General features: G+C 35.9%; 1 protein-coding gene across 4 annotated transcripts in view; it reads right to left on the minus strand.

Moving 5' to 3' along the window:
- The window catches only part of CEP152 (centrosomal protein 152), an 88830-nt gene that overhangs the window by 20972 nt on the left and 55361 nt on the right, over window positions 1-12497 (minus strand). For all 4 annotated transcript variants that reach the window (XM_072808379.1, XM_072808377.1, XM_072808378.1 and 1 more), the window contains 2 exons: window positions 7479-7760; window positions 4698-4829 (listed from right to left, as the gene is read on the minus strand). In XM_072808379.1, the coding sequence (XP_072664480.1) occupies window positions 4698-4829; window positions 7479-7760 (414 nt within the window). The remainder of the gene's footprint in view (window positions 1-4697; window positions 4830-7478; window positions 7761-12497) is intronic.

Genomic DNA, 12497 nt, shown 5'->3' on the forward strand with positions numbered 1-12497 from the left:
AGGTAGAGGGACAAGCAGACTCTCCTTGCTGAGCAGGGAGCCCCAACATGGGGCTTGAACCCAGGACCCCGGGATCATGACAGAACTGAAAACAGATGCTTAACTGACTGAGCCACCCAGATGCCTGCCTTTCCTTCACTTTAAATCACCTAATATATTTTATGACTTATATTATTTAGAAAACACAAGTTTCTTCAAGGAGAACTAGAAATTTAAACAGACCCCCCAAATATGTAATTACACAATTATTCAAAACTAATTTCTGAAAAAAGTTCATATTGGTTTTATACAGATGTAGCCTCAAATTTTACCTAAGCCCATGACAAATGAAGTATCTTTTACATGAAGCAAAAGCAGCTTCATAAATAAATCTTACTATTAGAAATATAATATACTATTAGAAATATACTATTAGAAATATATAATAAAAAATATATTCTAATATATAATATATTAGATTATATAAATATAATCTTACTATTAGAAATATATTCTATAATTAGAAATAGATAGAAATATATCTATTTCTATATAAATAGAAATATATTATATAAATATAATATATTTGCAAATATATATGCAAATATATATTTGCATAACTTGCTGGCAAACATAACTATATTTTAATGGAAGCACAGTGGTTAGCAAAATTCACTAAATGACAATACCAAACATAAAAAGTCATTTTTTCATTAATCTAATTTTCTTTTATGACAAGGCTAGCAGATCACAGATAATAATAGAACATAACCAAAAAGTCCTAGGGAATCAAAAAACTAAGACTTAGCTCTAACCCCGCCTTTGACTGCTGAGGCAGCCTAGCATGGTGCTCAACAGATCAGGCTCTAGGGATACATTGCTGCAGTAAACTTAGCAGCTGTGGAACCACAGGCCTTAATTTCTTTGAGCCTCGGTGTCATCAACTATAAAATGGGGACAATTATAATTCTTACCTGATAGAATTTTGTTAGGAATAAAGGACAAAAGAAAAAAATACATCTAAAGCACTTAGTCCAGAGTCTGGCAGATAAGGACTCAAAAAATGTAGTTATTTAGTTACGTAGTTATATAGTTATGTAGTTATTAACCTTTGGATGCATGGCCTTAGAAAAAAGTTGCTTAATCTTTTTTGTACTTCTTGTCTTCACCTACATAAGGAGCAGATTAGATAATGACCTAGAGTCACTTTTTATAAATTCAAAAAAGTTACAAGGATATAAGTGTTAAAAGAAGTGGGCACTCCAAAAGTTTGGCCTAGAAAGTGGTGATTGCTAGAAATCAATTCTATCTATCTATCCATCTATCCATCCATCCATCCACCTATTCTGGTTGTTGAAATAGGGTATCTATTTCCTGAATCTTCAGGTATTATATAATCTTAGCAAACATCAACTACAAAAATTCTTAAAGATGTTATATGGCTTTATTCAATACTGCGTTCCTGAATAGTTGAACATAAATCAAAATTTTCAAGTTGTATTTTAAATTTACCATCTAAGATGAGCTTTACAAAAGAATTCACAGCAAAATTCTTTTGCTACCAGCAGAATGATTGAGTAGCAATGTGAAACATGTTTAAAGAGTGCTGTTTGGGAAAACAGTCTTGTCACAGTGGATCCTGGAAATCATTACCAGGTAACTTGGTGGAGGTGGCATATCCCATGGAATTTGGATGACCTGCTGACCTCACCAAAAGTGTGCATCCTCTCACATGAAGTTGTACAAAGCAAATCTGACAGCATTAATCAAGTCAGTGGTTCCTGATAGTTGCCACACATTAGATCACCCAAGAAGCCTTTAAAAATCCTAATACCCAGGCCACACTCTGTACCATTAAAACATAAAGCCTGGGGGATGGGAGCTAGGCAATAGTATTTTTTTTTTTTTTTTTTTTACAGATTCTCAGGTTTTTCTAATGTTTTCTAATGCAGCAAACTTTAGGAACTTTGACACTTCCGGACTTCAGAAAAACTGGCTTTAAATTTTTATAGATCTTGATTGATCACTCTCATCTTACAAGAATTCTCCAGCCAATGCTATGCAACTGGCCCTTGCTCACCTTTTTTGGTTTGGAGGAGGGATCCACAAAAGGTTAACATTACGTTTTGTGGCTGAATAATTATTTAGAATGGTGCTACTCAAACTCTACTGTGCTCTAAAAAACCAGCAGTGTGTATCACCTAGAAGCCTGTTAGAAATGCAAATTCTCAGGATTCACTGCAGGCCCACCAAATCAGCATCTCTAGGAATAAAGCCCAGGAATCTGCTTTAACAAACCCTCTACAAATCTCATGCTTGCTAAAGTTTGAGAAGTAACACATTGTCCTCTCATTTCTTTTTCTTTTTCTAAAGATTTTATTTATTTATTCATGAGAGACAGAGAGAGAGAGAGGCAGAGACACAGGCAGAGGGAGAAGCAGGCTCCATGCAGGAAGCCCGATGCAGAACTTAATCCTGGGACTCCAGGATCACTCCCTGGGCTGAAGGCAGACACTCAACTGCTGAGCCACCCAGGCGTCCCTGTCCTCTCATTTCCGTATTTCTGCATCCACATACATTTGGGTCTCCTGTGTTCTTAAGGAAAGGTCTCTTGACTACTTTATTTTCTATATCCTACCCAACTTAATTATTCTTGACTTCTGAGGTCTGAGACACATGCACATTACCACATTATTTCCTCTTTCTCTTAAATTTCCTTCTGAAATATTTCAGCATACTAAAAAAGTATAGAGAATAATGCAATGAACACCCACATATTATCACATAACTTAAGGAAAATGTTAAAATAGTTTACTTAGGCTGAATTATTTCCTTAAGTAATCTGTGGAATAAGATCATGAATATGACACATGAATGCTTCAATGTCTATTACACACTTTTTTTTTCCCAAAATGGTTGTAATATTGTGAGAACAGTATATATCTGACACTGCAATCTATTATAGTGTTTGTATTACAATTAGGAAGAGAGACTTTACACATACGGCAGAAAAGAGCACCTTAAGTTTGTTATTTGGACTTCTCATGAAGACTGTATGTCCATATTCTTGGTGTACTTATCCATAGATTCTTGTTTTTCTCATAAATTTGTATTGTTTTTCTTATATATTAATATTAATGTTTCTCATATTTAGTTCATTTATTTTGCTTATTTTTATTATCCTGTCACTTTTTTTTTATTACAAAAGCAAATGTGTTAAATGTTTGTACCTGTTTTATCCTCTTCATCTATCTTTGCTACTTTTTCCGTTGTCCCAAAATTAAGTTATTATGGTATAGACCTGAAATATTCAATTTCCTTTTTTTATACTTTCATTTAAAAATGTTTAACTTTGGGGATCCCTGGGTGGCTCAGCGGTTTAGCGCCTGCCTTTGGCCCGGGGTGCGGTCCTGGAGTCCCGGGATGGAGTCCCACGTCGGGCTCCGGGCATGGAGCCTGCTTCTCCCTCCTCCTGTGTCTCTGCCTCTCTCTCTCTCTCTTTATGTCTATCATAAATAAATAAATAAATCTTTAAAAAAAAATGTTTAAATTCTTTTGGGGGAGCAGGGGGGCAGAAAAGCAAAGTTTACTGAGTGATAGTATAAAGCTCCAGAAGAGGTAAGGGACCCTACTAGAGAGTTGCCCTAAAAATGTTTAACTTATATTTTTGTTTTTGTTTTTTTTTTTAAGATTTTTTTCATAGAGAGAGAAAGGGAGAGCCAGTGACAGAGAGCATGAACAAGGTGGAGGGGCAGAGAGAAAGGAACAAGTAGATTCCCTCTGAGCATGGAGCCCCATGCGGGACTCAATCCTGGGACCCCAGGATCATGACCAGAGTTGAAGGCAGATGCTTAACCAACCAAGCCACCCAGACACCCCAAAATGTTTTCTTGATCAATTTAGACTTTCTTGTGATGTATGTGTGGGTAATCTTAATTTTTCCAAAGTGCTATCTGGCTATCATAAGACTACTTATTATGGATTAACTCCTTATCCCCTTGCTTTGAAACAATTAAGCTTTTACTTATAGTTGGGCCTATCTCTGAAGTCTATATTATACAGAATGAAAAAGAATTCTATTTTTGTGACTCAACACTGAATTGTCGCTTTCCAACATATTCTATTATGTGTTAGGGCTGGACTACTATTTCTTTTCCAGAACATTTAAAAAATTTCTAGTCCTTTCCAAGTAAATTTTAGTACTATTGTGTCAAATTTCAAAACCATGTTCAGTTTATTGGCATCTTGATTAGAATTGGTTTACTCTAACAAATTTTAAGAATGCAAATGATTACATTTCTGGTCAAACAACATGACATATCTGGAAAGGAGAGTTGGGCTATTTTCCAAGGAGATTATAAGACAACTGACAGAGCATAGGAAACAAAGCATATGAAAGAAAATGGACAGCTATTAATAAACAGATAAACACCTGTTCTGAATTTCTTCTATAGATAAGGCAAGATCAAATGGGATTTAGTTTTACAGTTAAGGTTACCTTCCTGATTACGAGTTTCAAGACTCTAAAATACATTCTTTCTCCCTCAACATCTTGATGATGAGAACAGACACCATCAGCTAGGCTCTGAGCTAATGCTTAACATGCCTGACTGTATTTAATCCTTCTATAACACTGTGAGTAGATACAAATTCCTGGGGTGAAGATGAGAGGTCAGGAAAGAGGCCTTCTTGAAGCTTCTTTCCAGGAGAGTGCTTACCCGTCTGGCCACAGTGATGTCTTGTTGTTCTTCCCACTTCTTCTGTTCTGCTCTTACACGTGCTTTATACTCTGCAAGATCAGGCATTTCTTCCAGCCATCGATGACGAGCATTTTGTACAGCTGTTTCTACCTGCAATTGGGTATTGCAAGAGAAGGAGGTAAAGTGAGGTATAAACTTTCAGAAGGATCCCATATGCAAATAGCAACTATGATTTCATGTGCATTTTATATTGTATTGCACTACATTAGGTACACTGACTTCAAGTACTCCACCTTATCCCAAACAGTAGATTCTAGTCCTTCTGTTCTAAACTTCTCATACTGTTCCATGCAAATAGCACCACAGGAAGTAGGAATCTGTAAACATTTGATGGCCAATACTATTATTGGAAAGCTTCATACAAAGTAACGATTATCATTTCCAACAAACTCATATTTATCTTGAGAAAAAGGAGAAGACATGCAGAAATGCTGCTTGGAGTCAGCGGCTGTCCCATCAGCACACTCACCATATCCACAGACTTCATGCCTTACCTATAAACACATTAACACATGCCAGCATGCACCAATATAGTTTATAGCCTTGTACCTAACAAGTTTTCCTACTATCTTGAGTTTGCAACTAAAGAATGAGGGTGATACATCAATTCGGGAAAAAAATTTAAGACCTGATGAATTACGAAGGCAATCTGGTTGTAAATCTGTCACCAGTTACCACAAGATCATTTATTAAATAATCTTTCCTTATTTCCTTATTTTGAAATACACACAGACACATACATATCTATATCCATACAAACATACAAAACCAAAATTGACATAAGGGGCTGAATTGTTTTGGAAAATGCTAAATACATTTACAGGTAAAATCTGGGAGTCAAAAATACAGGGAAGAGATAAAGCTCCTATAGAAGTTTATATTCTTTAAAAAGTTATTATAAATATTTCCTTCTGGGCAGCCCCAGTGGCCCAGCGGTTTAGTGCTGCTTTCAGCCCGGGGTGTGACCCTGAAGACCCATGATCGAGTCCCACGTCAGGTTCCCTGCATGGAGCCTGCTTCTCCCTCTCCTTGTGTCTCTGCCTCTCTCTCTCTCTCTCTCTCTCTCTCTCTCTCTCTGCGTGTCTGTCATGAATGAATAAATAAAATTTTAAATAAATAAATAAATAAATAAATAAATAAATATTTCCTTCCTACTGTATCATGCTGTTTTTCTTCATAAGATCTATGATTGTATACACCAGAGCAGCACCCATAATACATCTCTTTGCCCACAGAACATTTTATTAACTCTGTTCAAACCTTAAGCATTACAGAAAATTATTTAACTGACTGAAGATGCCCTCAATTCCATTACATACATTTGTACATACATTACATCCTATACTGTAAGGATTCCGTAAAATCATGTAGAACAATTTTAAAAATAGGCTGAATTCCAAGTATTTATCAAAAGCTAAATATATTTTCTAAAACTTTAGGTATTATCCTAAGATTTTATAAGTCTAAAATAGTAAATAAAAAATAAATAATATTATAGTAAGGTCCAGGAACCTCTAAGGAACTAAATACCCTGTCAGGTGCTCTGTGAGGTCAAAACTATTTTCAAAATAATATTCAGACCTTTTCTTTTTTCACTCCCATTTCTTCATGTGTAAGTAATACAATGCTCCAGAGGCTACATGCTATGTGGAATGTCACTGCTCTGACAGCCAATGGAAAGTGTGCTTCAGTATTTTTGTTTTTTAAAAATTTCTCATATTCATTTTCCAATAAATAGATATAACACATACAGAGAAAAGCTTTATAGAGTCGTAAGTTTTTAAAAGTGTAAAGGCATACTGAAACCAAAAAAATTCAAAAATCACTATAATGATATAGATTTTTTAAAAATTAACTCTTTATTCCATTAATACAGAGCTATACTTTCTCAGTATGACATTTCTTGGAAACCAAGTAATATGCCCCAGTTAAAAATGAGCTAGCTTTCTGAGCACATCCAAGGGAAGGCAATGGCACTGCTTTCTGGCAATGTATGGGATTTACAGACAACGTCCCATTTAATGGGGCATGCTTGCAGATTTAACTCTGCAAGTCTCAATGTAATTACCGGGGAATATCTTACTTGCTTTAAGTTTGCTTAATCTAAAATTACCTTAGTTTAGTTTATATTAGTTAACTATATTTAGTTTATATTAGTTAAACTATTAGTTTATAGTGAAGTATGAACATAGAACATAGTGGAGTATGTTCTATAAAGTTAGATACGAAGATTCACAGTGAAATTATGGTTCATTCCGTTGTAAAACCACCACCTTTAACCTCAAGCATCCTAATGCTTAGACTGAACTCAATGGGGCAGTCTGAAAACTTAAAGAATACACAGAAAAGGGATCCCTGGGTGGCGCAGCGGTTTGGCGCCTGCCTTTGGCCCAGGGCGCGATCCTGGAAACCCGGGATCGAATCCCACATCAGGCTCCCGGTGCATGGAGCCTGCTTCTCCCTCTGCCTGTGTCTCTGCCTCTCTCTCTCGCTCTCTCTGTGACTATCATAAATAAATAAAAATTAAAAAAAAAAAAAAAAAAAAAGAATACACAGAAAAAACAAGGAGTAACAGAAACATAATGAAGAAAATTTTAGTAACAACCTAAGAGGTTCTCTATCCTAGAATGTACAAAATTTTTAAAATATAAAGTTATGAACAAGTTCAATGGTACCATTTTACATGTTTTCATTAGTAGGCAGTTTCAATAATTTTACTATAATAAGCCATAATATTACCTGTTTGGCAATATTTTCACAATATTTGAGTTCTAATTCAACCTCAAGTTTCTTCAACTCCCCACTGATAGCTGTTTCTTTTTCTTGCTCTAAATCTTGCCGGATCCTTCGCTTCTGTTCTTCTATCATGGCTGTCATCTCTTTCTTGGAAATAACATCTGCAGTGGTTACTTGGTCAGTTTGGCTGCAACAATCTGAGGTCTTCTTTTTCATTGCCTTTATAGTTTGATCCAGCTTAGACTGCCACTCCTTTTCAAGCTGTTGAATAAGTTCTTGTTTGATCTGTTTTCAGAAGAAAAATCATATGAAAAGAAAAAATATTCAAATAAGCAAAAACTGGAATTAATAGCTAGCCAAAAGAGCAACCACAGCTGTGTTTGAAAACCATCTAGACATTGTTGTAGTAATTCCATGAGATTTAGAAACTTAGTCAATGAAAATATATTCTCAAGTAAACCCTGAAAGTTACTGTTGGACCCTATAAATGTGACATAAATCACATGGAAGATTTGAGTATACTGCATAAGGTCAGGCTATCTTGTTCTCAAGATGCTCCTTCTGGAAGCTTTGACATTGCCACTACAAAGATGGCATGATTTTTTTTTTTTCTTATGAAGAAAACTTCTATTATGTTTTTTCCATCAACACCAGGCTTTCCACAAAGCAGGCACTGGGTTAAGTCTAATTAATGAACTTAAAACTGAACAATCTAAAAAAATAGTTTTACTTACTTGAACAAGTTAGAACCTTATTTGTTATGATATTAAATTCTACTGAGTCAACTGTGCGTTCAAGAAGGGGGAAGCAGCATTATTAGAATAATATCTTAATGATAACTTTCTACTTTCAACAGTGTACTGGGATGGATCCAAGCAGTCTGTCTTAGGCAAAACTATGAAACAGCAAAACTTGCTTTTCCCTTTTCCTGTTTTCCACCTTCTGGGTATCCAGAGTTCTCAAACTGCTTTCCTGGCTATCACAATCCCAGGCTGCTGTATTGCTGCATTTGAAATGGCAACCTTGTGTAACAGTTTATGCTTTCCTGATAGTCTCACAAAAACATCACCAATTCAGATTGGTGTTTTTTTCATTACTAAAGACAAAATGTTTTATCAAAACTAGCTGAAGAATTATCAAATAGTAACTGTCAAGTGTCAGATAAAATTTAATAATTTGAACTATTCATATAACATTCTCTATGTACTCTAGAAATCCAGTTGATCTGAAAACTCTAATAAAGTTCTACTCAGGGATCCACTAACCTATAACAGTTTCCATCTAAAAATTTTTAAAGCGGTTCTCTGGAGGTTTCACCGAGATGCAACGAGAAATATCACACTGAAGCCCACAAGACATAATGCTAAAAAAAGTATACACTTCACATACCTATTGACATTCAAAAGAGAGCTTTTGTTCAGTGTCCCTTTACCATTAGTTCTGAGTCATGACTACCTGGTTGTCTGGATTTTTTCTGGTTCACACCTGACCTGGCTTATTTTGGTCTGAATTGCCATCTGATTCCTTTCCACCAATGGCACATGCCGAAAAGATGCTATCTATTTTTTTTTCAGTGTTGTATGATGTTGGAAACTGGTGACTGAAGAACCCATTTCCTCACAATCCGGTCATGGAAACCATAGTTGTACTAATGCTATAGGGCAGTCTCAATTACATGGCTGAGAAAGTTGTTCAGGATCATATCATATATCACTGTTACTTTCTGTTGACTTTAGAAGGAATCTTCAAATTGTCTTATCTGTGTATATCTATCCTTCAGGAGTTGTTCCATATGTATCCACATTTCCTTTTGACCCACAGCAGAAAACTGCTACCAATTTTCTGTTTGTTTGTGCATAGGTAGATTTACTACATAAAAAGCCAGCCAAAATTTAACTATAACAGAACTAAACTAAAACAGCAAACATCTATTATTTCTTATCAATCTCTGGGTCAGCTGGGTGGTGGTTCTGACCTAAGTCAACACTGTTGATCTCTGCAGGCAGTTGAGGTACACGATCTATATAGTCTCTATAGTCTCATTCACATGTCTGGAGGTTAGCTCGATATCTGTTAGAAAGTTGACTTGGTCAATGTGTCATCACTCAACAGGGTATCCCAGATCATTCACACAGTGGTGGTCACTGCATTTTTCAGAGCATCAAGCTTGTATGCCCCAATGCATAAATGGCTTGCATTTTTAAGGCTCTTTTTACGTAATGTTTACTAACATCTCAGTGGCCAGAGCCAATCATGTGGCCAAGATCAGATTCAAGGTGTGAGAAACAGACCACCTCTTACTGAGAATAGCTACAAACTCATACTACAATACTAGTGCGTGCATTCACTGATGGGAAAAACGTGTGGCCATTTTTGCAATCTACCACAGTGGGGAAAACCTTGCTTACCTCTCTTTATAGAAGTAACAGATTTATCAAGCACAGGGATCTGCCATTTGAACATACTGGAGGTATATCTAACTTTAAAAGTTTTATCATTAAAAGGAAGTACATTTTTGGATAGTTTTAAAATATTTAAGCTTGATTTGCATGCCCCAGAAAGCAAAAGAACTCTAAGGACAGACTCAGCATGTATTACAACTATATAAATGAGCCTTAAGGTGTATAGAAGTGAAATTATGAATGGGAATACTGCCCACTTTTGCCTTGTCTGAAAATTCATGACCTCCAATGATTATTAATACACAGGCTGAAGAGTTCTGTGTATGTGACCTTTTCCCATTCTCTGAACAAGCCAGGCAAAAATGTAAGCAAAGTTCTGTGTGTCAATAAAAGTTCTAAAACATGGAATTCAGCCCCTACTTAACCCACAGCCTGACTCAATAAGCATTTCAGAAAAGAGCACATACAGAACAAGAAAATACACCCCAGGACTCTCGGGGTTGCCTATCTTATGAATTCTGTATCCAGACTAAGTTACTGACCCGAAAGCCAATTGCAGGGAAAATGGTTTATGTCCTGCAAAAAAGGACTACTCTGAAAGTTCCCTAGCTTGCTTGAGTTTAGAAAGATTCTTCTATTGTGTGCGTGTGAAACATTACCTAGGAAAACAGATTGGTATATCTTTGCCTACCTCTAGAGGATATGAAAAGATTAAATAAATTCTCTTAAATTTAAAGTTCTGTTCTGACTGGCTTATAAAGATTAGTAAGTTTTATAGTAGGTTTATGTAAGTCTAAATAAAAAACTAAAGTATTTCCAGAGAAGGGAGGAATTATATATACTTCTAATGTGGTAAGTACTCTGGCCCTTTCAATGAGGGTGGATATAACTACACAGGGCTAGCACAAAGCAGTGTTGCAGGGTGATAAGTCTTCTGTACCTTCATCATTCTATACATGCATTAAATCCTATGTTAAAAAAAGTGCAGAACGCTACAACAAATGAAAAAAGTCAATTTCATTACATGACCATTAAAAATTTTCAAAGAAAAAAAATATATCGTGTAAGCTTTTTTTGGAAGGGCCAAATAGTAATATTAACTTTTCTTCTGTCCTTGTGTACAAGCATTCATGAGCCAACATCGTAGAGCTGTTCATTGCAAGTGACCAATTTATGTGATCCAATTTTATAGTTCAATTGATTCTTTAAAAGTAAAAGAAAATATTCCTGAAAAGAATGACCTCTTTGAGAGAATTGCTTTTGTTCTTGTCAATTTATATATTTATAAAGAAAGAATCAAAAAAAAAAAAAGAATCATAGTAGAGATCTATTTCAATTTTTTTAAACATTACTAAAAGCTAAATCCTTAATTTCTAAGTAATTTAAGATCCCTTCTAACTTTTAAACTGCCAGCACTAACTAAAATAGCTCTTTAGAAGCTCTTTTTCCATTAGATGACATGTATACATGACATGTTTTTCTATTCAAAAATAATCAAAATATTAAATGAGCTGAATTCCTCATCTGCTCTTTACTATTCTTTTTAAGTCTGTAGTAGCAATAGCCTGCTTTTATATAACTTTGTTCAGGAGTGCGTGGCTGGCTCAGGTAGTTAAGCATCTGCCTTCAGCTCAGGTTGTGATCTGTGGGGTCCTGGGATCCAGCCTTGAGTCAGGCTCCCTGCTCAGTGGGGAATCTGCCTCTCTCCCCCACTTGTACTCTCTCCTGCTCTCTATCACTATCTTTCTTTCTCTCAAAAAATAAAGTCTTTAAAGAAATATATAGAACTTTGTTCAGAAAAGGCTCTGTATAGAACATTCACTCAAGCCTTTAAAAATATTTTCTAATCTTGACGCAGGTGGCTTTCAAATTGTGGTCTGTCAGCTGGTCCAAAGTGGAAGGGAAAATCAGACATGTGTCTGGATGAGACTCTGGCCAGGACAGGGAAGAAAAGAGGGATGACTGTTTACATGTGATTTTACTTCTGGACACTCACCAACAGCAACTTGGATTCGGGCAGGAGGAGGGAGTACAGCTTCCCTAAAAACAAGAACTTCCCTGGAAGAGGTCACATTAACAGTGTGACCTTGCTCTCCAGGGCTCCATACCACCACCTTCTTTGTCTTAAGTCCCAAGTTCAAATTCCTGCCCTTCCCCCCAGAAGAATAAAATGACACTTAGGTACTGAGAGAGAAATGGGTCGGAGAAAAATGTTTCTGAGCCAATGTTGTATGCAGTGCTCACAGGACTAGGTAGGTTCACCTGCAGCCAACAAATGATTGCAAACTGAGGATCCCTGGGTTTCAGACTCACAGTGACCCAGGTCCACTCTTGTTTATTCATTCATTCATTCATTCATTCATTCATTCACTTATTCATTCATTCGTTCATTCATTCATTTATTTTTTAGCCCAGTTTTGGCTCTTAGAATAAAGACATAAGGAAGAATCATTTTCTTCTATATGGATGTCATTTTCTACTAAGATTTTAGTAATCATCTCAAGATTTCTATGCCTTATGAGCTATATTGGTGTGATACAGCCAAAAGTAAAGGGACTTACTTCTATGTATGCCTTCCACATGTCACAAAAGAACAAGTGTACTGGTTTCTATGACAACA

This window comes from Canis lupus, chromosome 32 (assembly GCF_048164855.1).
Source record: "Canis lupus baileyi chromosome 32, mCanLup2.hap1, whole genome shotgun sequence".
NCBI classification, from domain to species: Eukaryota; Metazoa; Chordata; class Mammalia; order Carnivora; family Canidae; genus Canis; species Canis lupus.